The sequence below is a fragment of the Schistocerca gregaria genome, chromosome 5 (assembly GCF_023897955.1).
Source record: "Schistocerca gregaria isolate iqSchGreg1 chromosome 5, iqSchGreg1.2, whole genome shotgun sequence".
Taxonomy (NCBI): Eukaryota; Metazoa; Arthropoda; class Insecta; order Orthoptera; family Acrididae; genus Schistocerca; species Schistocerca gregaria.
In genome coordinates this window covers 459,367,174-459,395,038 of record NC_064924.1, presented here as the reverse complement: position 1 = coordinate 459,395,038, position 27,865 = coordinate 459,367,174, and the positions used below count along the sequence as shown (strand labels likewise).

At 39.0% G+C, this 27,865-nt stretch overlaps 1 protein-coding gene across 7 annotated transcripts in view; it reads right to left on the bottom strand.

The window, feature by feature from the left end:
- Positions 1–27,865, bottom strand: part of LOC126273101 (structural maintenance of chromosomes protein 6) — a 262,264-nt gene that overhangs the window by 104,494 nt on the left and 129,905 nt on the right. For all 7 annotated transcript variants that reach the window (XM_049976533.1, XM_049976532.1, XM_049976526.1 and 4 more), the window contains 3 exons: positions 23,045–23,241; positions 7,204–7,350; positions 696–877 (listed from right to left, as the gene is read on the bottom strand). In XM_049976533.1, the coding sequence (XP_049832490.1) occupies positions 696–877; positions 7,204–7,350; positions 23,045–23,241 (526 nt within the window). The remainder of the gene's footprint in view (positions 1–695; positions 878–7,203; positions 7,351–23,044; positions 23,242–27,865) is intronic.

The following is a 27,865-nucleotide window of genomic DNA, read 5'->3' as shown; positions in this document are numbered from 1 at the left end:
CTCAGTACAATATTTTATTATTTCACTTACATTTGCAGCTTGATTTTCTGCCACAACAATATGATTTAAAACTGTACAACCGTAAGAGTAATTTACTGGTTGGGGATAAGATATTTCATATTTACTCTAGCTTTTACAAAATGTATTACAATGGTATAAATCTGCTTGAAGTCATAGTTATTGTAACAGGCAATAGAGACAATCGAACAGTTGAATCAATTGTGTGAATGACAATCTAGAGAATTGGGACTCAATTCAAAAATTTCTATCTCTGTTTGAAGCTTGCATATACTCATTTTTAATTTTGACATTACAGATATAACAAAACTTATAACTAAAAAATTAATAATTCTAGGAATAAAGAGAAGTTAGCTGTCACTTTAAATTCTTTTCTACTTTAGGTGTGACTCCTAATGAAAGGACTGGCAACACAACTCTGAAATTTTCATCTTTTTGTTTCACCTGGTGTGGGCAGACTTATCTCTCAAATAAATAATACAACTCTCTCAGAATAATGCAGCCTGTCATAGTAATTCAACTTCCCAATGCTCCTACCTCTTCCCTAAATTCCACTACTTGTAATCCCAAAATATCTTGATTTTTCATTTGTATCCAACAATTCTAATGAAATAAAAGACTTAAACATGTAAGGAAACTTCCGGCAGATTGTAAATAATTTAAGAGACAACACTTACCCTATCCAAGAATTTCCCAATGAGTATATTTGGAGGTCTGTCTATTCTCATACTATTGATTAATGAACTTAGTACTCTTGAGTCCTTTGCATTGTGCACACAGAATGAGCTTAGAAACCGTGCACCTAGGAAGTTTTCAATAGCAGGTGCCCAAGAAGAATCTTTAAGTTTAATATATGCACCTGTTGACAAAGATTGACAATCTGATATTTACAACATTGTTTACAATTAAAGTTAAAAACAAGATACATTTATGTCAGCAAAGATATTAGAATTGTTCTACTAACAGTTATATAAAGAGATATCAACCTTACCTTCACAATGCATGTCCAGTGCTGAAAACATGAGCTTCTGATAAACAAATGACATTGAAGAATTGCAGTTTTAGTGCCCATGCCAGACTCAGACATCGAGATTGAGATGGACACACCAGTGTTGGCCATCCAGAATGGTCGTGTTTCAAAAATGGTTCAAATGGCTCTGAGCACTATGTGACTTAACTTCTGAGGTCATCAGTCGCCTAGAACTTAGAACTAATTAAACCTAACTAACCTAAGGACATCACACACATCCATGCCCGAGGCAGGATTCGAATCTGCGACCGTAGCGGTCGCTCGGTTCCAGACTGTAGCGCCTAGAACCGCATGGGCACTCCGGCTGGTGTCGTGTTTCATTTCAGCACCACAGGTAGATGGATTTTGCATCAGTCGGTGGTGTACGTTAGGAGAAAATTGTGTGCATTTTCCTCATTCAGTGGTGTTGGTGTTTCCTAGGCTTTTTGAACACCTATGTTATTTTTGCACACAGTTATTCACTTATTCCCTTCTTGGTCTGCTACTGTGACTCTCCATGTATGCTACTGATGATTCTTGGCTTTAACATTTTGGATTACCCTCAGTTTGTCCTTTCAGATTTGTGGACTGTTTTCATAGATGACCACCTGGTCTTTACAGCCATTTGCCATTTCTCAGAAACTGACTGGTGGCACTCCCACACTTACTAAAGTTTTGACAAGCCTGACTTCTGTGTGCAAACAAGGTCTTAATGATGGACCCAAAGTTTATGGAGCTTTGGCAGCATCAAATAACATCGCATGAACAGATGTAGCTGCAATAACAACAACAGGAGAACCAAATGCAATTTCAAGAGCAACTGTAGCAGGAGCACATGAAGGAGCTGCTCAAGAAAAACGCAGAGCTGACTCAAAATGTAAGCACATAATCAGTGGGACAACCACCTGAGCCAGCTTTTGCCCCCGCTCCTAAAATCTGTTGTTTCTGATGTAAATAAATAAATGCTGGGAAACCACCTATGTAGATTTATGCTGTGTTACAAAGTAAGAAATATACCACATCCTGGCCTCCAAAGCACTTTGTTACTCAGCAGTAGTAGCAGTTGACTGTATGAGACTGTGAAAAAGCTGTGTCATTACAGAATTTAATAAATTGTGCAGTTTACTGAGTTAGCATTTCTGCCATAAAATGCAAATTGTGGCAGCAGGATTGCAGTTTTACCATATTGAGAGAGTACCAATTGGACCTGTGCGACCTGGATAATGGACTTGCCTGAAAATGCAAATATGAATGTTCTAATTGCAGAGTTTCATAACACTGACTTTTTAATCACAGATGTAGTTGTAAGATTAATATTGCAGAAGGAGGTCACGACAAGAATTTTGAAATTGTTTGACCCCCAGTAAAGTACAACTGCAAATATTGCAGCAAAAACATCTGAGATGTCTGCAACAGCTCAAAATGCATTTTCAGATAGTTTGCAAACAGCTAAGGTCCCTACCAAGCATCAACAAATTAGTCCCCTGAATGACTGTCCGGATCAATGAAGCTATTTTTGCTCCCAAAGTAGATTTCAGCAGACTTTCTAATCAGACACAACCTAGCTGGGTGTCTACAAGTTTTTAAGTTACTTTTATAATAAGAAAATTTCACCTTGCTGTGGATATTTCAGCTGGAGAGAGGCATACACAGACAGCATTCCCTTTCTGTTACTGCAGCACATGAGAGGCCCACCCACCTCAGTGTCGTATTTGCTCCCATTGATGTTTAAGTCTTGTTCACACATTTGGACATGCCACAAATGTTGCAAGTGTCCACATTTTTTTGTCACATGCATATCTCGAGTCACAGCCCCTGGCAGTAATGTACCAGAGCAGGAGAACAGAATGGCACACCAATCTGCCAGCGTTCACTAATACAGTACGGATAGCAGAACCTGACCACATGTTGGTGTTCACTTTAACTCCATTGTAAGCAGAACAGGCCAAGAACATAATAAACTCTGGGTTAAGTTGAATGTCAACAGTATTACGACCCAATTCCAGACTGGCAGGGGTCAGTAGTTTCTTTCATTAACCAGGAAACATATCAGCATTTGGGCTACCCCTATGTGCAGCCGTTGCAGCAGCCATTTATCTCATACGGCTGGCAAAAAATTCCTTTGAGAGGACAAATTACTATATGGGCAAAATAAAAAAAAAATGGAATAATAAATCATCTTATTGGTTGTAAGCCAAAGTGAAATGAGAGCACTCTGGATGGTCAATGCTGGTGTGACCATCTCAATCTCGGTGTTTAATCTGGCAAGGACTCTAAAACTGCAATCCTTCAATGTCATGTATTTAATACTAAACATGTATAGTGAAGACAAGGTTGATGTCTGTTGGCTGTAAATATTCACCGCATTTTGTTTCCAAGTAGTGGATGTGGTGAATTTAGTTTTGAGCTTGATACCATTCCAGGCTTTAGAATCATTCAGTTACTTCCTCCAACAGCAATCATCAACAGCCTCAATGCCTCAGCAGACCAATCAGCAAATGGAAAGAATGGAAAATGCAGACTTTGACAAGCTGCTAGAGCCACTGGCAGGACCAATTAAAGATGGGAGATATTTAGTACCCTCGCCGGACTCTGATATTGAGAGTGAGAGGGATGTACCAGCATTGGCTTTCTGGAGGTATCCAGTTTTGCATCCAAACTATGGGCACCATGGACTTTACCTCAGCTGGCAAGACCCTCTGGCGGTGTAAGCTAGGAAGAAGCGATCACATCAGTGACATCACCTGGCCAGAATTATAGGTTTCCTCATGACATTCTACAGAAAATTATGAAACGTGAAAAATACAAGTAGCTTAAAGTAAACATAAGCTTCGGATCCTAAAACAGACCTCTTCTAGCTTTGGCCTCTGATGCTTATAGAAATGTATCATCAGCTTGGGATACTGCATAAAGAAATCCTTATCAGGTTTGTGAACCTGGTAAGGCTGTTATACAGCTTCTGAGCGTGGCTCCTATGGTGATGGGATGCTGGTTTTTTCACTTTAAAAGGAACCAGCAGTGGTTAACTGTGGACCATACCAATACATTTATACAATTTTTCCTGTGTGCAGTAATGTTCCGTATTAACCACAAACCATGCTACCACAAAGTACGTGATATCATAAACCAGAATTAAACTAGCACATTCATAGGCCATACATAATAAAAATACATACTGATAATTCTCTGTAACAGGAATCCATTTCAAAAAATGTCAGGAAGACTGCTGTGATTTACACCAAAATTTACAACACAATGTGATAGTGACCTAAAACCTGTAGACTATTTCTATGATGTGTGCTGCAGTTATTACCTGACAATTTCACTACCATAATCTCCACTGCATTGGTAACACACAGTAAAGTGTGAAATTTGAAAACAGTTTGATTCTGTAGTTAGAGCAGAAAAACAGACTGAAATGTGTTACATTGAGATGTGACAAGAGACACCTCTTTTTTGAAGTTTTTCGAGTTATTTGGACTTTATCTCACTTCCTAGTCATCAAGACATTTGATACTGCCTTCTCCAGAGAGTTCTAAACAACTGTAGAAGATAATAAATGATGTCAGATTTAATTTCAGTACCATCAGAATATGGGCCCACTTTCAATGCATCTCCACCTTGACATTTTTAGGGACTTATATGCTTGCATTGCAAAACCAAATACAGCTTCCACTCTGCAGCAGAGTGTGCACTGATATGAAACTTCTTGGCAGATTAAAACTGTGTGCTGAACTGAGACTCGAACTCAAGACCTTTGCCTTTCGTGGGCAAGTGTTCTACCAGCTGAGCTACCCAAGCACGATTCACGACCCGTCCTCAAAGCCTTCCTTCCAGCAGTAGCTTGTCTTCTATTTTCCAAACTTCACAGAAGCTCTCCTTTAAACCTTGCTGAACTAGCACTCCTGAAAGAAATGTCCCGAATTCGAGTCTTGGTCCAGCGCACAATTTTAATCTGCCAGGAAGTTTCAAATACTGCTTTTTTTGGTGGTTCGGAACATGGTCTTCCTAATGAAAATGGTTTCTTTCTATTGAAAACGGTTTAAAAGAGTTTGGTAGAAGATGTTTATTGTAAAGGTGGCCCAAAAATAGCCATTTTTGGCACTTTCAGAAAAATCATCAACTTTACCCTCAGTTTGTAAATTACTGGAAAGCAGTAGGAGAGTGAAATTTTATGATTTAAGACCTTGTATTCATAAGTTATTATGTACAAGGTTTCAGGTGGATCCTTCAATCAATTCTGGAGATATAAACAACTAAACTTCAATTTTTTTTCAAGCATCTATTTTTTTGGCTACCTTTGCTCCAAATTATCCATACATAAATCATCCAGGAAATCGTTGTATTGTTAGTTTGAGTAAGAGAGCAAAGAAAGTTGTACAAGATGGATTCGTTTTGTTTCTTTCAAGAAAATACTGCCAGAGATACTGGGTGGTTACAATTAAACTTTTCCTATTTAACACATTATAACACATAAACTAATTACCACATGAGTACCAAACTTGGTAGCATTAATGTCAGGGACATGGGGAAGATAAATAACGCAGAAACAATTCAACTGAGACAGTTTTAATGTGCTGCTACGGTGCATCATACCATTACATACCAGTACCACTACTGCTACAGAAGGGGCTCAATATGGCATCCATCAGTGTGCAGAAGGCACAGGATTGCAATCTGCACAGCAGAACAAAGTATGTCCATAGGTATGCTGGCTCCCTCTCCTGATATGCTGCACTTCATATCAGCACACGTGTGAATGTTCTCCTGGTAAATCCTGTCCTTCAGGTAACCCAACAACCAGAACTCCAGGGAGTGAGGTCATGCGATTGTGCCAACCAAGCATTTGGAAATGATCGGCTGATAATTCAATTGATTCCGAATGTGTCTTGGACAAGCAGGTGAACTTCACGAGCAATATGCTGTGGGACATAATTTTGCATGAAAACTGTTGAGATCAATGTGTCTCTGTCCTGTAGAGTGGGGTATGACAGCTGGTGAAGCATATTGTAGTAACACTGGCTTGTCACACAGCACGTCTTTGGTCCTTGAGCGCCAACCTGTTCAAAAAAGAATGGGCCAATAATGAAGTTTCCCATCAAACCTTGCCATACGGTGACACATTTACCATACAGAGGAACTTCATGCACAATTACTGTAGGTGAACATCCCCACATTCGGCAATTTTGATCTCACTCATCAGAGAAAAATTAGCTTCATCTGTCTACAGGATGGTCCATGGCCAGTCCTCGTCAACTTCAATCCTTACGAGAAAGTGGACAATGGAGTTAACTCATCACGAGTCCTGTGGTGCAAACTGCTGTATGATATGGATCTTGTACAGATACCACTTGAGAATGGTTCGAAGCACCTTCCGTACAGTGGACTACGGGATGTTCAACTGTCGTGACACAGCACACGCACTGCCTGACAATCAGGAATTGCGTGCAGCATTGTCTGCCATAGCAATAGCAATTTTATCAAACACCTGTGGTGCAACTGGTTGTCGCCCACTTCCCAGAGTGACGCCCAGTTCTCCAGTTGATTCAAACTTCTTCATCACACTCCGCACAGCATGTGAAGAAAGAGGACCCCCTTCCATAATACTTTCAGCTGGCAATATTCTTGAAGTGCAGATGCAGAATTACTGTTGATTTGATAACAGAGCTTCCCCAATAATGTCCTGCTTCTTTTGTCAAGCTCATGTTGACACCTCAACAAGTGCACTGCAACGGATCAAGTGTGTGAGACTATGAGTCATGATAACTGATCATTGTACCTGGTGGCCATAGTTGGAACCGGACAGTGACACTGGGATGTGTGGAAATCATGCACCCCAAACTCTGACATTACTGCTACCAAGTTTGGTACTCATACAGTAATTAGTTTCTGTGTTAAAAAGTGTTAAATAGGGAAAGTTTAATTAGAACTGCCCGCATTATGTTTCAAAGTTGTCGAAAACTCTTGGGTACACTGCTGATAGCTGCGCCATGGGTTCAAACAAATAACTATATCTCTGGAAGTAAAGAATTAATTACTGTGAAACTTTACCAGTGTTCACTGGGAACATTCATATAAAATTTCATCAAAATCTGTGATGATCTTGTGCAAACCCCTAGGCAACCTCATGTGGGAATTTGGCATAGAATGACCCTAAAGTAAGGTCCCAAACTTACCAATTGGACCAACAGGTTTCCGATCAAATTTTCCATTCCTGTGTAATTCATCAATTTTTGCCAAAAAGTTGGGCATCCAAGAACCGTACAGACTTATCACATCCCTGTCTTCCCTCTCAAGTGCTCTAACCTGCCTCTTTTTTGCTTCTGAAACACATGAGACACAGAAATTTAAAGGACATTTATTTCATATATGTGACAATAAATGTGCCGTCAATAATTAGTTGACAATACAAATATTTACACAAATGCAAAACAGGAAGTGGGTGAACAGTGACATAGGATAAATGATGGAAGGTGCTTTACGGTCACACAAGATTATTTTTTAGAGATCAAACAACTCAGTAAACACCAAACAAATACAAAATTACACCTCCCTCTCTCTTTCATGTGCCATACTTGCCTTAATAACACTTAATGTAGGCAGTTATCACTAAATCTTTCAGCTACCCTCTTCTCAAAAAATAAAGTATACTACATTTAAAATGGACACAATAAAACATGCAACAAAGAGGTCAGTTCTTCATTAGAAGAGAAAGCTATAAGTTTGAGGACAATGCCCTATAAAGAAATGGGTCACTGCTACTTCATTCCACCTCTGTTACCCGAAACAGAAACATCACAGGTAAAGAGCTTATCTCCATAGCTGCATCTTCCCATCCATCTCCTCCATTCACATCTACCACCATTAGCACATGCCCTTCTTACATCATTGAGGCAATAGCTTGCAGAATGATTGAAATTTCTTTTACAACTGTTCATCATCAACAAGTTTACTTGACTGCTAAGCCTGCTTGCTTATTTTGCTCTATGCCTACTTACCCTATTAACCAATTATTCCCTTGGCAATCATTAACTACCCTAATCATTTTCTACTGCCAGGTATATAGGACAAATAACTTTGAGGACATCAAGGAAATCTGAGCAGTTGAGATAATACTTCCTTCACTCACATCTCACGAGATCCAGTGCTTTCAAACAGGCAAAAATATAGGCAGCCAGGTGATTCCTGGTTTAGTGTCAATCATTTAAGCTACAATAAAACTGCAGTCTTACTCGAAATTACATCAAAATGGCTGTTTACAAATAACAATGGAAAACTTTCATTTATAAGATATGCCGCATCAAAATTAATTCTAGTGTTCAAAAGGAGCTAAAGCAGCATACTGATCTGTTCTATTTGTCATACCCATTTCCAAATGACAAGTCTTTGCATGAATCCTACATATCTTTATTGCTCCCAACGATTGTTAAAATGTTATCCTGCTAGTAAGCAACAGTAAGGCATGCCAGTGACAGCAGGATTTTTTCCTTTATAGGACTGTTGCAAACACGAAGCAGTGCATCATTATGTAAAAGAGGTGGCTCACCAGCCTTGCATAAAGTGACATACAATTGTCAGTTGAGCCTGGTGTGGGGTCGACTGTAGTCAAAGGTAAGCATAAAAATATAGCTCAGCAGCTAACCCAGCTAGTAGTCAACTCTTGAATGACTATTAAAATTTCTGCTTAGACACTTCTGTGCTTTTTGGTTCTCAAATTCAGGTCTAGGTGAATCTAGTTAAATGTCATACCGTTCACAGAATTTGGTTGTTCAACAAGGTTCCACACCCATGCACCCTTAAAGCAATGGGCAGAGCCAAAGTTTCATAGCTCTTGTCCAGTGCCTTTCATCATGGGAAAGCAAGTTACAGCAGAAACAGAAATGTTGCAAAGTAAAGGTGTTACAAGGGGGCATTCAATTCGTAATGCAACAGATTTTTTTTCTTGGACAATTCGGGTTGAAAAAATGTGGGCTCTGTTGTGGGACATCGTGATATACTCCTGATTCAGCTCCTATAGTTTTGTGAAGTTCCAGTAGGTGGTGACACTACCCCCTCCCCTCTCCCCCAGAAAACCAGAGCATCACAGATATTCAAGGGGGCATGCAAAATACCAACAGATACTAGGCAATGAACAAAAGCATTCAAGTCATTGGGCGAAGTGTCTGACATGATCACAACAAGGTTCAAACATCTCAGTGCACAACTGGACGTCTCTGTCGGCAAGGCCTCACACAAGTTGGCACTGGACTGTTTTCTCTCATCTGCCCTACAGTCTACGTATTTCACCTTCTGACTTCCATCTGTTTGATCCAGTGAATGATGCACTCCACAAGAAGCAGTGCAGGGAAGATGGGGAGGTTATTGATGCAGCAAGACACTGGCTCTGATGTCAACCAGTAGAGTGGTACCATGCAGTCATACAGGCCCTACTGGAAGGTGGTATAAACCCATTGCATTGGATGCAGATTATTTTCAAAACCTTGGTTTTATAGCCAAACAAGTGGTAATAATGTGGTTTATTTAAATCCTAGGATGAAACCAAACTGCTCGCAGAAAAAAAATGTGTTGGATTACTTACTGAATGCCTCTTGTATATACACAGTATTGTCTAGCCAGTGGGCTATGACCACAGTCATAGTTAAGAAATCATGTGAATCATGTGAATCACTTAGAATTTGTAAATATTTCAAGTCTATCATTGATGTTCAAGCAAATGTTTATCTGTATCCAATTCCTCAGGCAGAGGAAGTGTTGGCAAAATTGGTTGGGGTCTATATTTTTTCAAAGCTAGATTATAAGATGAAGCAGTTTTTGGTGATTAATATGCCATTCGGCACATGTCAGATATTTAGATAACTTGCAATTACCGGGGCCATGTAGGATTAGCACCTGTACAACCTAGAGGAGATGTTTGAGTGGTTCCAGGACACCAGACTGTGGCGTTGACTCAACAAACGTAGTTTCTTTCAGCTTAGTGTGAAGTACCTGGGACACATGTTAAATAAAGAAGGGCTCAAGAATACACACGAGCACGGGGATTCTATCACTAACTTGCCAGCTCCTATGAAATTCAAAGAACTACAGTCGTTCCTCAGCAAAGTAAATTATTATGTGAGGTTTATTTCCAATGCAGCCCAGATTTCTCACCCGGTTAATAAACTGCCTAAAAACAGGTGTTGCTTATGTGTGGTCAGAGGCAAGCCAGAAGACTTTCTTGCTACTTAAAAAGTAGCTTTAGGTCAGCTCATTGTTTAGTGACTTTTCAACCTGGCATACATTTAAAGCTAGCCACTTATATGTCACATCTTGGTACTAGTGCCATGTTACTTTCACAAACACACCAACAGCACTCAACAGCCCATTGCATTTGATCTACAATATTAAATTCGGTACAGAGGAATTTTTCGCAAAATGGGAAAGAAGTGTTGGCTATCATATATGGAGTCAGGAAGTTTCATGTGTGTTTTGATAGTACTAAGTTCCACCAATCACAAGCCCCTAATTGTCATTTGGTACCCTTTCAAAAATTCGCAATAATGACAGCACAACAGGTGCAATGGTGGGTACTGGTCCATAGTAACTATACCTTTTTGAGATCCATTATCAGCTCACCATGCAGCACTCAACACTGACACACCTTCTTACTTGCCGTGCAGCCCAGACACTGAGTCTGACAGCACAAAGCACTCTGTTTTGCCTTAGATGCAAATCAGTAGTATACCCTTGACGAATTCCTGATTACGCCATGTGAAACAGCAGCAGAAATGGACCATGATCCACTACTCCGCTGGTTGTTATCTGCTATATGGCAGGGTGGGCAGGAGCACCAGTCTAAGGCCACCGACCCAGGATGGTGCACCAATTTTTCTTAATGTCACTGACAGCGTCATTCTGATTCTATGGACAGTTCTGAATGCTCAGTGGTAGTTCCTCCCACACTCTGACTCCTCATACTGAAGCTCCTCCATATTGATCACTGAGGAATGTACAGAAAGAAAGAAAAAGTGCAGTTTCCTGTATATTGGCCTGGTATTTTAACCTTTTGCCACATGCTGATCACTCTTGGCAAAGAGGGCATGTTGATTTCATACGACCATTATGGAGAGCAATGTGAATGCTGGTTGTCAATGCTCTCTCTAACTTTCCATACCTGGGACAGATCATAACTATTACCACAGCAGCTACTACCTTTGGACTGTCCATCATATTTGCAAAAGAGGGGTCACGCTACACCCTGGTTTCCGACAATGGCCCTCAATTCCCGGAATTGTTCTAAATTAATGCTGTAGGAGGAAGGCTACATACAGACTAGCAAACACCCACAAAAGCCACACAGATGGATCACCGGCAGGAGGAGTAAGAGATCAACGTTTAATGTCCTGTCAAGAACGAGGTCATTAGAGATGGACACAAACTCGGGCGGTTTGAAGGAACCATCCCAGCATCTTCTTTAAGAGTTTTAGGGAAATCATAGAAATCCTAAATCAGGATGGCTGGAGGAAGGTTTGAAACGTCGTCCTCGTGAATGTGAGCCCAGCATCCTACATACAGTCACTAATGCAAGGAGAACACCTATTAGGTGATGATTGGAAGTGGAAAGACTACTGTAAAACTACCTCCAGCAAGGATGGATTGTTAATCCAAGTCAAACTGCACTTTACTCATTACAAAACCAACTTTTTACACAGGAAGATACAGTATTTATTTGAGTGTCTTCTCATTTTAACAATACATAATTTAATTTGTAAAAGAGCAAGCTGGAAACATCCACTTTTTCTGCTAGTCTATTCCTAAAAATAAGATGGGGTACAAGGAAGATGCTTTGTCAAAAATTGCGAAACAATCAGGAACACCGTGGGCGACGGTGAGGACAACACCAAAGGCTGAATCTTCTATCACCAAAGACGCTACAATGGCGCACTTAAAACTGCATTTGTCAATACCATCACTAGTAAAAAAACGATCTCCATTAGTACTGAAGGGGTTTCAGCACAGAAGGAAGCACTAATGTCCAACATCTGCAAGAAACATAACTGTGGTATATTACTGGTCCAAGAAACACAAGAGGATCAAACGACTATGAACCGAGGGTGTTTGGAATGCATCTCGCCTAAGAGAGACCTACCAAGCAATATGGCAACAGAACTTTCACAAAATTAGACACTGATATGCTGTCTGTAGATATGATTTGTGCAGGCAACACTGAAATCTTAACAGTAGAAATTCAATTTGGCACTACCAGACCTGCCTACAAGTTACCAAACAAGTAATACAAATTTACAAAAACTTACTATTTTGACACCAGCCAACAAAGATGTTACTGAATGACTTACTGAGGATATAAAGAAACAGACACAAATGGCAAAAACCTATAAGACTGGACCAAATGCATGGATTTTAAACTAATACATGACCCAAAGTTGCCCTATTCCTTTAAACAGTTGGCTACAGAGGAGGGGTTACAACCCAGATAATACTGATCACCAAACGAAGAAGGAGCACTGCAGAACCGTTTCCAACAATACAACACCGAGCTATTATATTTACTGTAGAAGTATTTGTTAAACCAGAAAATTTGTCTTCGTGAAGTCATAAAAATCAGGTCTGATAGAATTATTGAGATTATGTGAAGCTAGTAAAGAGTTTCTCTTGTAAACATATTCCAAGAGGATGTAGAATTGTGTACTTACATGCACTTGGTGATAAACTCAAAAAGTACTCCTTAAGAGGTACGAACAGATTTTCAAAAATGATCCATTCTCAGCTGAGACAATACAAACACGATAAAAACTTATTCAAGTCATATCAACATTACAAACAGAAAAATTGCATACTTTCCTCAGAAGTCTGAATATGAAACACAGCAGTCAACAAGCCTGGAAAAATCTGAAAAACCTTACCGGTGATCCTACAGTTTTGCCCTCAGTTGTATGCAAGGTCACCCCTGACCAAATAGCACACCAACTGCTGCTGAATTGCAATCACAAAAAGAGCAAAAGTAACAAAACTTAAATGACATGAACTTGGCATGCCATTCACCTCTGAAAGAACTGAAAACTGCTATTCATTGGATGTAAAGTAACAATGTTGCAGGCATGGATGACATGCGATCAGATCAATAAGGAACTTTGGCCCTGTACCTTTGAACTGGACCCTGCAAATGATGAACACTTGTGTTGCCAGAATAATAATCTCATATATCTGGCACAAGCATTGCTTAAACCAGGAAAGAACCAAATAATTCCAAGAACTTCAGATCTGTATCATTTCTGTGCCATCTGTTTAAAGTTCTGGGAGAACAGGAAGATAATGATTAGAGAAGAGTCTGCTTTCAGACCAGAAAAGTCACACACTAGTCGGATACCTTATATAACCCAGCATGTCAAGAAAGGGTACGAAAGAAAGCAGATTACAGAAGTTGCTTTATCGACCTTACAGCTGCTTATCACACTATGAATCATAAAAAACTAAGAAAGAAGCTGTACACAACAACTAAGGGCTACCGACTGATGCAATTTAAACAGTGTCTTCTGCAGAACAGATAATTTTTTGTCATCCTAAGTGACAAGAAGAGTCGCTGGAGAGTGCAGAAGAATGGCTTACCCAAGGAAGTGTGCTGGTTCCAATATTAAATATCATATATACCAAAGATCAGCCACTCAATGCTGGAATCCAGTCCTTCATCTACGTAGATGACACAGCTGTTGCTGTGTCATCTACGTAGATGACACAGCTGTTGCTGTTCAGGGAGAAACATCTGAAGAAGTAGAATCCAAGCTAACGTCTACTCTCGAAGAACTTGCCACCTACTATGATGACAACCACTTGAAACCCAATCCTGATTAAAATCAAATGTGTGCATTATACTTATGCAATAAGGAGGCTAAAAGAATAGTTGAACATCACCTAAAAGGAGACAGTTTAAATCATTGTGCCCACTACAATACCTAGGGTTAAAGTTGAATTGTGTCTTAACCTACAAAAAAACAATGTATAGACACCAAACAGAGGGTGCTAATACATGAATATACTCATACATGAGTCTTTGGTGTGACGTCACGTGGGCTGCACTGCTGTTGAAATAGCTCGTTAATATTTTATAAATTTTAGACTTCATTTACTTATTTTAAAGTTTATTTGTTTTAAGATTTGCCGTTAAAGTAACTTATTAGTGGATTTTCATTAATCTCAGTCTTTCTTCCTGTGTTATTGACTTGAGTGGTCTGTTATTTGTGAGTCTGCTTTCGTCGTTCGTCTAAGCCTCGCGCCTCAGTAGTGTGTTTACATTTTGCGGCGTGCACTGCAGCTATAGCGGTTATTAGCTAAGTACTGACAAGCTTATTTGTGCTCTGTAATACAGTTATTAAATTTAATAGTTTTCAGTGGTGTCGCATGCCGTTTGTGGCGAAATAACGACTTAATAAACTTTTATAATCGTTTGCTCGCTGTGTTTTAGAGAGTTTTCAGTGTGTTGAAGTCGTTAGTATTTTTCGTGCTTTAGTTTTCAACTGACGTTTATTATTCTTTCTAGTGAAATATTTCAGTAAAATTTTCATATAGTGTTTTAACTTCGCTTAGTGTTACAGTGGTAGTTTTAATTTTTTGGTTGTAGCTAATAATTTTGTGAAGTTTTGCTGGTATTGGTATCGGCTGTGTTGTAGTAGTATTAATACAAGTAGCTGCTTTCTTAGTAGGCAGATAATTTTGAGATCATTATTGTTGGTTCTTAAATAGTTCTACTGGTGTAACTGAACTTTGATAACATAGACATATAGTTTTTTTTCAGTAACTGTAACATTTACCATGAGTGAAAAGTGTGTGCTCTGTCGTAGGCTTGTGAGTAATGGATTACGGTATGGGATTTGTTCAAAGTATTTTAATTGGGGGGAACACAGTGGGGAAGCCAGTGGTCATTTTAGGGAGATGCTCTCCTGGGAATGTAGAATCTGCAGTAGAAACAAGTTAATACAGGAGCAGGAGCGTAAGATCTGTGCCCTTCAGATGCAGTTACAATGCGCAAAGGAGGAACTAGATAGGGTGAGGAGGGTGAAGGGTGGAGGGGAATGGGAACTGGCAGTTGGCAAGAAGGTAGCTAGGAAGAGGAGGTACTCAGACAGTTTTACTTCGCATACATGCAATAGGTACGACCAACTGTCAGATTTGAGTGGAGAGAGGAGCCTCGTGTAGCCGTAGATGTAGGTAACTTGCAACAGTCCTCAGCAATTAGGAGGCCTAGGTTAGTTGCAAAGTCTAGCAGAAAGAAGGTTCTGCTGCTAGATAGTTCCCACGGTAGAGAGGTGTGGGCCAGCAGTTACAGGAAGTGTTGGGGAGTGAGTACCAGGTCACCAGCATTGTGAAGCCTAGTGCAGGGTTGGCTCAGGTGATTGAAAGCATAGGGGACTTATGTAAGAATTTTACGAAAGAGGATCAGGTAGTGATAGTGGGTGGAGCAGGGAACAGTTTCGATAGGGGCGGGGAATATGATGTCAGTGGTGACTTGGTTAAGATAGCTACTCAAACTGGTGGTACTAATGTGCAACTGTTTCAGTGTCATGATCAGCCTCACCTTAATGCGGCTGTTCACCACGCGCGTTAATGTGGGGCTGGGGAGGGCACTGATGGCGAAGGGCATGGATCACATCTCAGTGGTGCCAGTTGGGTCTATCAGTAGATGGGGTTTCACTGGGTATGGCCTGCACCTCAATATCTATGGGAAGGGGAGGCTGGCTAAGCTTATAGGTGACAGTATAGTGGGCGGTGGTGGTAGTGGTATCACTCATGGAAACATTCCTATAGTAGTTGGTGTTAGAGCTGCACCTTTTTAGACTGAAGTCAACTGATAGGTATATCTGCTTAAAGGAAGTGCCTCTAACTAAGGGCTCACCTCCAGAGGATGTAATGTTTCCAAGTAGAAAAGGAAGTAGCATATTTCATCAAAATATAAGAGGTATTAGAGATAAAGTTAGTGAACTGCTAAGAGATGTTAACTCTGAAATTATTGGTATATCAGAGAACCACTTAAATAATTTGATAATTCAGAGGCTTCCTTTACCAGGCTACAGATTAGCTGGCTGTTTCTCAAGGAGTTCCTTGCGGGGTGGGGGAGTGGCTCTGTATGTAAAAAACAGTATTTCATTTGAGTCCATAGACATATCACGACACTGCACTGAACAGATATTTGAAAGTTGTGCAGCATTAGTTCAATTTAGTGAAATTGAACTTCTAATTGCTGTTGTTTATAGGTCCCCTAACTCTGACTTCAGAGCATTTTTGCTTAAGTTAGAGAGGGTTCTTGATTCACTTTGTAGGAAGTACCAGTAAGTAGTACTATGTGGTGACTTCAATATTAATTATGTACATGATTGTGCAAGAAAAAGGATGTTGGTAAATCTCCTAAATTCATATGATCTGATCCAAACTGTGTTTTTTCCAACTCGGGTGCAGGGGAACAGTAGCACAGTCATAGACAATATTTTTATTCATTCTTCATTACTAGATGGGCATTCTGTTAGTAAAAGGGTGAATGGCCTTTCAGACCATGATGCACAAATTTTAACACTAAAAGGTTTTTGTACTCTTACCAATGTCATATTTAATTACAAACTATGTAGGAAAGTTAATCCAACAGCAATAGAGAGTTTTTCAAAACTTGTCGAGCAACAAGAGTGGCAAGATGTTTATAGTGCCGTAGTGCCGATAATATAGATGATAAATACAATGCTTTCCATAACACATTTCTCATGCTCTTTGAGAGTTGCTTTCCATTAGAACATTCTGAATGTGGTACTAGTGGTAATAGGCAGCCCGGTGGCTGACTAGTGGAATAAGGATATCATGTAGAACAAGGTGGGAATTATATCAAAATGTTAGAAGTAGTCACAATCAAGCTACAGTAGCCCATTACAAACAGTATTGTAAGGTGCTTAAAAATGTTATTAGCAAGGCAAAAAGTATGTGGTATGCAAATAGAATAGCTAATTCACAGGATAAAATTAAAGCCATATGGTCAGTTGTGAAGGAAGTGTCTGGTCAGCAACACAAGGTTGTAGTAATAATATTTCTGTTACTGATAAATCATATATATGTACAGTATTTAACAACCATTTTCCGAGCATTGCTGGTGAATTAAATAAAAATTTAGTATCTACAGGAAATCATATAAATTTCTTAGCAAATGCGTTTCCGAGATTGACGTCTGAAATACTCCTCTGTGATACAGACAAGAGGAAGATTGAGACAATAATCAAATCACTGAAGACCAAGGACTCTCATGGTTATGATGGAGTGTCTAGTAGAATATTAAAGTACTGTGCTGCACATGTTAGCCCTGTATTTAGCCATATTTGTAAATGTTCCTTTAGGAATGGTCAGTTTCCTGAGCGATTAAATTACTCAGTAGTAAAGCCACTTTATAAAAAGGGAGAAAGGGATAATGTAGATAATTTTAGACCTATTTCTATGCCATCAGTGTTTGCAAAAGTTATCGAAAAGGCTGTGTATGTAAGGTTAATTGATCATTTTATATCACACGATTTGCTATCAAATGTGCAGTTCGGCTTTAGAAGTCGTTTGATAACTGAAAAGGCTATATTCTCTTTTCTCTGTGAGGTACTGGATGGGCTAAACAAAAAGTTTCAAACAGGCGTATTCTTTGATTTAACAAAGGCATTTGACTGTGTTGATCACACAATATTGCTCCAGAAGTTGGACCATTACGGAATAAGGGGAGTAGCTCACAATTGGTTCACCTCTTACTTTAGCAACAGGCAGCAAAAGGTCATTATTCACAATGTTGATAACGGCTGTGATGTGGGATCTGAGTGGGGTACTGTCAAGTGAGGGGGAAGGGGGGGGGGTGCCCCAGGGATCAGTGTTGGGGCCGCTCCTGTTCCTTATTTATATAAATGATATGCCCTCTAGTATTATGGGTAACTCTAAAATATTTCTGTTTGCTGATGACACTAGCTTGGTAGTAAAGGATGTTGTGTGCAACACAGACTCGGTTTCAAGTAGAGCAGTACATGACCTCAGTTCATGGCTTGTAGAAAATAAACTAACATTAAATCACAGTAAGACTCAGTTTTTACAGTTCCTAACACACAATTCAAGAAAACCTGTCGTTTTAATCTCACAGAACGGGCATATGATTAGTGAAACTGAACAGTTCAAATTCCTAGGTGTTCAGATAGATAGTAAGCTGTCGTGGAAAGCCCACGTTCAGGATCTTGTTCAAAGACTTAATAATGCCATTTTCACTATTCGAATGGTATCGAAAGTGAGTGATATTTAGAAACGTAAATTAGTCTACTTTGCTTATTTTCATTCACTTATGTCGCATGGTGTTATGTTTTGGGGTAACTCTTCCCATTCTAGAAGGATATTTTTGGCTCAGAAACGGGTGGTTCGGGCAATAAGTGGTGTGAGTTCACAAACCTCTTGTTGACCTCTTTTCACGAGTCTGGGTATTTTGACATTGGCCTCTCAATATGTTTATTTCCAACAATAAGTAGCTTTCACTCGGTTAATACTCGGCAGAAATCAAACCTCCATTTGGATCGGACTTCCTTAATGCTTGTGCAATAAGCTGCCACTCGAATTCAAAAATCTTAGCAGTAATCTACGCGCTTTCAAATTGAAACTGAAGAGTTTCCTCATGGGTCACTCCTTCTATTCTGTCGAGGAGTTCCTTGAAAAATTAAGATGATTCTCATTGTATTGCTGATATCGTTTGCTTAAACTTATGGACTGATTTTCTTTCAGGTTCATGAACATTTATTTTTATCTGTTATTACTTTTTATGATGTAAGTTCATATACCGACACGTTCCATGACCTTGGAGATTTGCTCCTCAATTTGGTCCTACGGAACTTGACATTTAAATAAATAAATAAACAAAAAAGGTATGCGTTAGAAACAACCTTATCCTGACAAACACCACATGGGGAGCGCAACCCAGCATACTCTGCACATCCACACTTGCTCTGTGTTTCTCTGCTGCGAAGGGTGCCTAAGACCAACTCCAGTCAGCAAGATATTTCCACTCATGGGAGTACCACCTCCAGATATGGGAATACCACCTCCAGATGTAAGAAGACAGGTAGCAGCAGAGGATGAAAAGAAAAACACAAAACAGATCCACAGCATCCATTGTTCAGACGTCACACCTATCCATCATGAGTGAAATCCAGAAGCAGCTTCCTACTTACAACTTCACCAATTCCAAGTCCAGCAAAAGCCCACCGAACTGAGCTGTGGAGAACATAGTCTCCTGTAGGATTATTGACGACAAAAAAAGAAGAAGAAGCTACATCATACTGCCATATCCAATACAAGATCTGGGAAAACCTCAGCTTGCTGAGAACAGGGATGACAAGGTGCAAGATTAATTTGAAGAAATGGGTATCAGTGATGAATGTTGTGTATGGGGAGCAAGGCAGGACTTTGAACTTTGGTAGTCTGCAGTAACCCGAGCGAAACCTGTGATATCAAAGACGTGTTTGCATTGAACAACAGAGCCAGTCTGGTTGCTGAGCACAGGGATCATAAAGTGTGAAATACTCTGTGATTTATATTACATTGTAATTTAGTGCCCTTTGGACTCAGATAAATAAACAAATAAGTAATAAGATAATTTTTTTTCAAATTTTCTCTCATTTTCTGTATGATACATACACAATATTTACATGAAACACTTACTTATTTAAGATGAATTTAAACAAGTTTGATTATTCACAATGTAATTTCTCAATTACTGACAATAATATCGTAATCTCACTTAGAGATAATTAGTATGAGTACGTGTTCAGGATTTTAAGACTCGCAGAAACCATGAGGAGATGGAAAATATTATGAGCTAATAAGTAACTTTGAATGTACAGACACACCTCATTTTAAAGGAGTTTGGTTCCTGTTTCCAGTTAGTGTTTTATCTTCATCGAAAACCAAGTATTTCAAAAGTTATTCATAATTAATTTTGACATCTGTTTTTAACCAGTGGTTATTTCCATGATTCTGTCATTTAAGTTTGTAGCTCTAGATTAGGTGATAAAAAAATGTCCACTCACTTTCAGAAAACATGTTTACTAATTATTCAACACAGGAAATTATGTAAGTATGAGAATAAACAAGATATTAATAATACAGTCTGTCTAACTTTATCAATTTTCCAGTTATCTAACATGTAATTAATTTTTGAACAATTGTTACTATTATTTCATATAATTAATTTAGACCTTACTCTCATTATCGGTTAAAAAATAACAGCCAAACTCAACAAGTATTCATGTGCTTGAGGAAGCTTAAGGCAGTTGGTGCCTAATAGCTAAAGTGTTAATATGTATGTGTCAGTCAACTCTTTGAACAATCCTTGTCTAGCTACCAACAGGTTTAATATCCTATTGCCACTACAAGTCAAAATGTATTTAGTAACCAGTTTTTGGTTCATCTTGTAAAGTTATGTACTTATATGAACTATGTTAACCAGTCTGTGTTGAGTGTGCATGTTGTCAACATTTGCGTGTTAAATTTTTTTGTCATCACTCTAAGAACAGGAAATAATTGACAATCTTCTTCTGTTGAATGTAACAACATGTCTACTGTTACCAGTCATTGTTTGCTTATTTTCACAACATGTTTCAAAGGTTAAACCTCCATCATCAGGTTTTCAAATAAGTCTTCTTCTAAACTGTGATTCCTGAAGATCTAACATGTGTTGACACATAGGTGCTGAGTTTGTTATAGAACAGTTCACTAAGTATGTTGCCACTCCAGAAATTTGTTGGGTGCACCTACTACCTGTGTTGTGCGTACTAAGTATAAATTCAATATGAGCAGCTAATCATCATAAAATGTTTTGGAAATAACAAATGTAAAAAGATTCCAAGTTTATCCAGGTGGTTTTGTATCAATCAACTGGCATTCAAGTTGCAAAACCAACCAGTTTCTGGAAGAGAAAGATGCCAAGATTACAACACTACTGAGAAACTGCTGTCATCACAGGTTAGTAACGCTACAAACTGGAAAGAGTCAAACATTGTCACACTCTAGTCATAGGAAACATTGTAATGAACAATTCTCAACAATTTGATTAGTAATTAAAATTCAAGTGAAATGAAATGTTCGTATGGCATTTATTGGCTGGGATAACCCCTTCAGGGTCCGGCCGCCATTTTGCAAGTCTTTTTAGTTGATGACACTTCAGCGACTTGCATGTCAATGATGATAAAAATGATGATGAAGGACACACAACACCCAGTCCCCTGCCGGGAATTCCTCTGGTAGCTCAGTTGGTAGAGCGGTGGACTGCAGAGGATAAAAGCAAAATTCAAGTAACGATGGAGGAAAGAAATAATACTGGAGCTACTAATAAATGAGGAATGGGGGTAATGTGAAAAGTTCCAAAGATTCCTATACCAGTTTAATGAAAGTTGCTACTCACCATATAGCGGAGATGGTGAGTTGCAGAAGGGTACAACAAAAATACTCTTGGAAAGTTAGCTTTCGGCCAACAAGGTCATTGTCAAAAATAGACCACCCCCCCCCCCCCCCCCCCCACACACACACACACACGTGTGCAACTTACACACAGGCTCTGGCAGCTGGAGTCAGATTATTATATTGCATCCTGGATTTTCCATTGTTTGAAAGATTTCTATACAGTTTACAGCTATGCTTCAGAACAAACATATTAAAATAAATAACTATGATGTAAATAAAATAGAAAGAAACTTCCACATGGGAAAAATGTATTAAAAACAAAGATTCCAAGACTTACCAAGCGAGAAAGTGCCGGTAGATAGGCACAATGAATAAAACACACACACAGAATTTAAACACACACACAGAATTTGAGCTTTCGCAACCGGCGGCTGCTTCATCAGGAAAGATGGAAGGAAAAGGAAAGATGAAAGGATGTGGGTTTTAAGGGAGAGGGTAAGGAGTCATTCCAATCCCAGGAGCGGAAAGACTTACCTTAGGGGGAAAAAAGGATAGGTATATACTCGCGCGCGCGCGCGCGCGCGCGCGCGCGCGCGCACACACACACACGCACACACACACACACACACACACACACACACACACACACACACACACACACATCCATCCATCCATACATACACAGACACAAACAGTTCACTTCACACACACACACACACACACACACACACACACACACACACACACACACACACACACATCCATCCATACATACACAAACAGTTCACTTGGTTTAGTTGGTATTTGCAATACAACACTATCACTGGATAAGCAGCTTATATTTTCTATTCTGCATTTGAGTAGTATAGGAGGAGGAGGAGGAGGAGGAGGAGGCGGAGGAGCAGTGGTTTATTTCAGAGCAGCTTTTTTTCTACATGCATACATACTTATATAAAGTAATCTGGAAATAATTACTATAATTACCAGTTGGAGTACAACAGTGATACTCTTAATTTGCTATCAGTGTGCTTTACAGAAGTAGTCAGCTCATTCACATCCGTGAAGACTCCCTTTTGTGATGGCATTTAAAGTACATAATATGTGAATGTAACAACAAAACAATCAATTATTGATAAAATTATTTAATTGAGTAGATAAAAAATCTACTCACCAAGCGGGGGCAGAACACACACATAAAAAACTGTTGTGATTGGCAAGCTTTTGGAGCCAGTGGTTCCTTCTTCAGGCACAAGGGTTGAAGGGGAAGGAAAGGAAGAAGGGTGGAGGAAAAGGACTGGAGAGGTCTAGAAAAAGGGGTAGATTTTGGGAAAGTCACCCAGAACTGTGGGTCAGCGCAGACTTGCCGTACAGGATGAGCAGGAAAGCCAACCAATCACAAAAATCTTTTATGTGTATCTTCTGTTGTCACTTGGTGAGTAGGTTTTTTATAATATGTGAATGGATGAATGAAATGAGAGGCTCATTCAACTGAATTATCACAAATACTTCTGTACCAGAAGGCAAAATAAATCAGCACAAAATACAGGGCACGTAATAAAGGCATATTTGCACAACTCTTACCTATCTGCTGTAAAATTTCTCTCTCTTCTGCTTTGAGGGATTGCTGATCAGACACATAACAAGAGATTGCTGATCTCAACTGGTCGTAGTCAAAGTTTGCAGTTTTAATCCTGGCATCTATCTGTTCACCTTCGTTTTCCAATCTAATAATTTTTTCTGCTTGTTTCTTTTTCTCAGCAGCATAATCTACTCCATTCCTAAAAATATAGACAATAAATTAAATACTAAAGGTATATTAAGACACAACAATATGATGATAGAAGGTGTGGGCAGCAGTAGAAGCCGTCCTATCTGAAATACAATGTACAATGTAGGATAATATGCGACCAGGCTCTGTATGACATTTTTTGGACCACTGCTGGAGTAATTTGAGTGACAGCTTGTCCAATAGCACCTTTCAAGTCACCTGTGGTATCTTAACAGTTTTGTGGAATGATATCTTACATGAATCCTCATAGTGAATCATCAACTGTGGTAAGGTCTGGGCTTCGTGGTGGCCAGGCATGTGGTGCCACCACCCCAAGGGGGATAACAAACGATCCAATGTGCGGGAAAGGCTTCATAAAGATAAAATGAGATTTTCATTGTGCAGTGGAATGTGCGCTAATATGAAACTTCCTGGCAGATTAAAGCTGTTTGCCTAACCGAGACTCGAACTCCGGACCTTTGCCTTTCGCAGGCAAGTGCTCTAGTAGTTGCAGTGAGAGCACCTGCCCGCAAAAGGCAAAGGACCCAAGTTCGATTCTTGGTCCGGCACACAGTTTTAATCTGCCAGGAAGTTTCATTAAGATATTCACATACTTTGATGAAACAATGCTGAAATCAAAATGTCTTAAATTCCATGCTGCTCCAAAAGAGAAACAAACCAGTTCTGCAAAACGTTCAGGTACCAATGCTGATTCAGAACAATATAAAAAAAAAGAACAGCCCAATAAAGCATCTGCTGTCCAAGGCTGCCCTTATCGTCACATGTATAGGGGTACTTTCCTACTCTTCATGAAAGTGTGGTTTTCCTTGAACCAAAAGACCACATTTTGTGCCTAAGAACTCCAGTAAATTGTACACTCTTCGAAAAAAATCACTTTGCCTTGTTTTGGTACTGTGTCAAACATCTGAAGGTGTGCTGCACTTCTCCATTCTCTGATCTATGTCAGCATTTGACAGCTCTTGGATGAGTCTAGATCAAAATGGGTGCAGCTCTAAATCTTGTTTCAGGTGCTCCTGCATTGTTGGCAAGTGTAGTACAGCTAATTCTGCAGATGTTTAACACATTAACTTCTTCAGTGTTACCTCCACAGACTCTGCAATGAGCTGCAGAATTAAACTATAAAAATTATCCCATTGGCACTTTCTGTAAACTTGTCAAGGCCTTTGATTGTGTAAATCATAAAATTCTGCTAGCAAAACTACAATGATGTGCCATCGAGGATCTTTACCTTGCACGGATGGAGCCATGTCTTAAAAACAGAAAGCAGAGGTTCACATAAGTAAATGATACACCAGGAATAAGATGAAATTCTGAGTGGAGAATTATTAAATATGATGTGCCGCAAGGTTTGATGCTTGGCTTCTTCCTGTTCTTGGTCTACATAAATGATTTGTCTGCAACAATGGAAGACTCTTCAAAAACTGTAGAGTTTGCAGACAACATAAGTAAAGCATACTGATAAAGCATCCAAATAGATCCATAGCAGACACAGCAAGGAGAATAACAGAACACATGTACAATTGGTCCACAGACAACAGTTTAAGCCTTTACCTTACAAAAACTCATATTAAACAACAGAAAAATCTGGGATGGAATAACAAGAGTATGTAATAGGATAGATTGTTGCTCAGCACATAGAGGACATATTGAACAACAGACAGGCTCATTGAAAGAAGAATTTTAGATATTAAAAGCCGGGGGTGACAAAGAATTTAGCTTACAAACTGAAGCATTGAATGCTGTTTCCCTAAGCAAATGACATTTCACATTTCTTGTGTAATAGAAGAAAAGATGATCATGACAGAATAATATTAATGGGGAGTAAGTTGCAGAACATATACTGTGCAAGGGTGTTTGTTTTCATATGTGCAGATGTTAAATGGGAGGTGTGGAATATGAGAAAACGGCAAAGTGTGACGACAAGTAAACAGCTTCACCTGCTGTGAGCAAGGTCTTTTACGTTTTGGCATCACGGATTTACAAGTGGCTTGACTGTCAAAGGAGCAACCACACTCTTCAAGGATGAAAACAAAAGACTACATGGTTTTGTGCCAAATAAAATATATTGTAATTTTGGATGTCATGCTGAGCCTTTGAGGTGTATGTCATGTGAAAAGTTGATGCTGAGTCTTCGAGGCATATGTCATATGAAAAGTTATTTACTACTCCAATTCACAAGTCACTCTAAAGATCTGTACACCCATTCAAGGAACTATATGTTTGTAAAAGGAAAATAGTGGATGTGCTTTTTTGTGATATGAGCAAAAGTTGTCTTCTTTTGCTCCATTAACAGCTGCAGAATGTGGATTTCAGATGCACTGATTAACAGAGAGAGAATCAACTACGGCAACCAGATTTAAAAAAAGAAAGAAAGATAAATATGTCAGGCGATAGATCTCACAAAATGTTATGACTCATCGTCAAGTACAAGGAGTGAGCCAGCAGCTACATAAAACCCTAAACCAACCGTAACAACACTTCAAGCCATACCCTGGCATGAAAGCCATAGCACTGAGTCTGACTGCAACGTAAACCCCAGCGTCACATCACATTGTCTGAGGGGAAGAAGGGGAAACTGCGAATGTACCACATTGAAATGGCAATGCACTTGTATTACAAACAATTTAGTTTTATATTTCACATTTATATGGATAAAAACCAAAACAAATTTTCAGTATTATTTAATTATTTTTGGCAAGCTGAAAACGTAATTTTTATCTGGTACAAACTGTCCGCAGACAGACAGTTTCATTTATTTCTGCACTCAGGTTATCATGTATTAGTGATGTATTTAGTTTCACAACAGAAAGGAGGTCTTTTACACACATATGTTGATCGAAGTATTGTAGCTGTTTTGCAACTTCATTATTGAGACGTGAAAACTCTGTCTGAGAAAAGCAGTGTAGTATCTGAAAAAAAAAGCAATGTAGACATTCTGGACATTTTTAATGTTAAAGGGATTTGCTTTTAAAATAGGAATTACCTTGCAGATCCATCAGTTACATCTGCACGTGAACAGGGGTGCTTTCAACTGAAATGGCAAACTGTCTCGAAAACAGGCATAATACTGGCAATGTCTTTCAAATATTTAGGAAACTATCCTTGTGATTATTTCAAAGCCACAATGAATTCTTCGAATCTCGCATTTTCTTTAATGTCAGTGAGTTTAGGGAACTGGAATATATTTACAACAAGATTTTCTTCTTAAATGCACCCCCATCAGATTAGAAAGAAGTTGCTTCTCACATTACAATGTTCATGGGCAGTGTGCAGTAAAGTCCACTTAAAATACAATGTCTGCAATCCTTTCCGGACATTCTAATTTTTGTTCTTGCACTCCTTTTTCTTTCATAAATTCCACAATAATGAGTTTTAATTCAAAAAATACTTTCAGACATGCCCTTTGACTTAACCAACGCAGTTTGCAGTAATATATAAAGTCTCCATACTCTTCTTTCATTTCCACTGAAAACTATTGCAACTGATAGTGAAATAATATGTGCAACCTCAGAAATTTTACTATTCATGCTATCAACTTCTTCATATGCTCCACACTTGCAAATTTAGCACAAAGTACTTCTTGATGTGCAGAACAATGAATCTTGTCTGTTGATCACTGTTTTTTTTTAATTATTTCATTGTTAACAATATCTTTGAATTCTTTCTGCATGTTACTGTAATATCATTTCACAGCAAATTTGCAGTACCTGTCACGTACGCGACTGCATAACAGATACTGAGAACTTTCATCCTTCTCTTCTGTCATTCCCAATCATTTTTAACACTGCTAGACTGAATCAATGAAGGCAGCAGAGGAACAACAAGGAAGAAAGAAGGAATCCTCGGATAACATTTGCGATTTTAAATTTTATTCATAATACAACATGATATAAAAATGCAGCAAATGAAGGAGGCAAAATATAGTATAGACTTCTAAAAATTGAGAATAACAGAAAAGTGTAAAACCAGGAATGGCTGCAGTAGAAATACAAAGCTGTAGAAGCATGCACGACTTTAGGAAAGGTAGATGCTGCATACGGGAAAATGAAAGAAACCTTAGGAGAAAAGACAAGCACTTTTGTGAATTATAAGGACCCGGATGAGAATCCTGTACTAAGCAAAGAAGGGAAGGCCAAAAGGTGGAAGCAACAGACAGAAGGTCTACACAAACAAAAGCTATTTGAAGGCAATATTAAGTAAAGGGAAGAGGGAGATGATGAAGATGAGATTTGTGAAAAGAATCTGATTTTTTATATAATCTTGGTCTTTTACTCACATGAAATGCAGTTTCCCACAACTGTTAACTCAGGCTTCATTTCCTGCAATTCTTCCTTACAGAAAACATATAGTCAACAGAGTCATTTTTATGTGAGGTGTGATTGGAAAGTTTTAAGACTGGATCCGATACTGCTTACTGGTTTGGGGGGCAGGTGCACGGAGGGTGGGGAGTGAGTCACTGCCTTGTCCTTGAATGCCCTCTAACAAGAAAATGTGTTTCCTTTATGCAGTTCGTTGTGGCAGCTGGTTGAGTGTAGGACTGTTAGGGCTTGTTGCCGGATTCTATCTGCGTGAAAATGGAAGTAAAAACGGAGCAACGAGTTTGTTTGAAATTT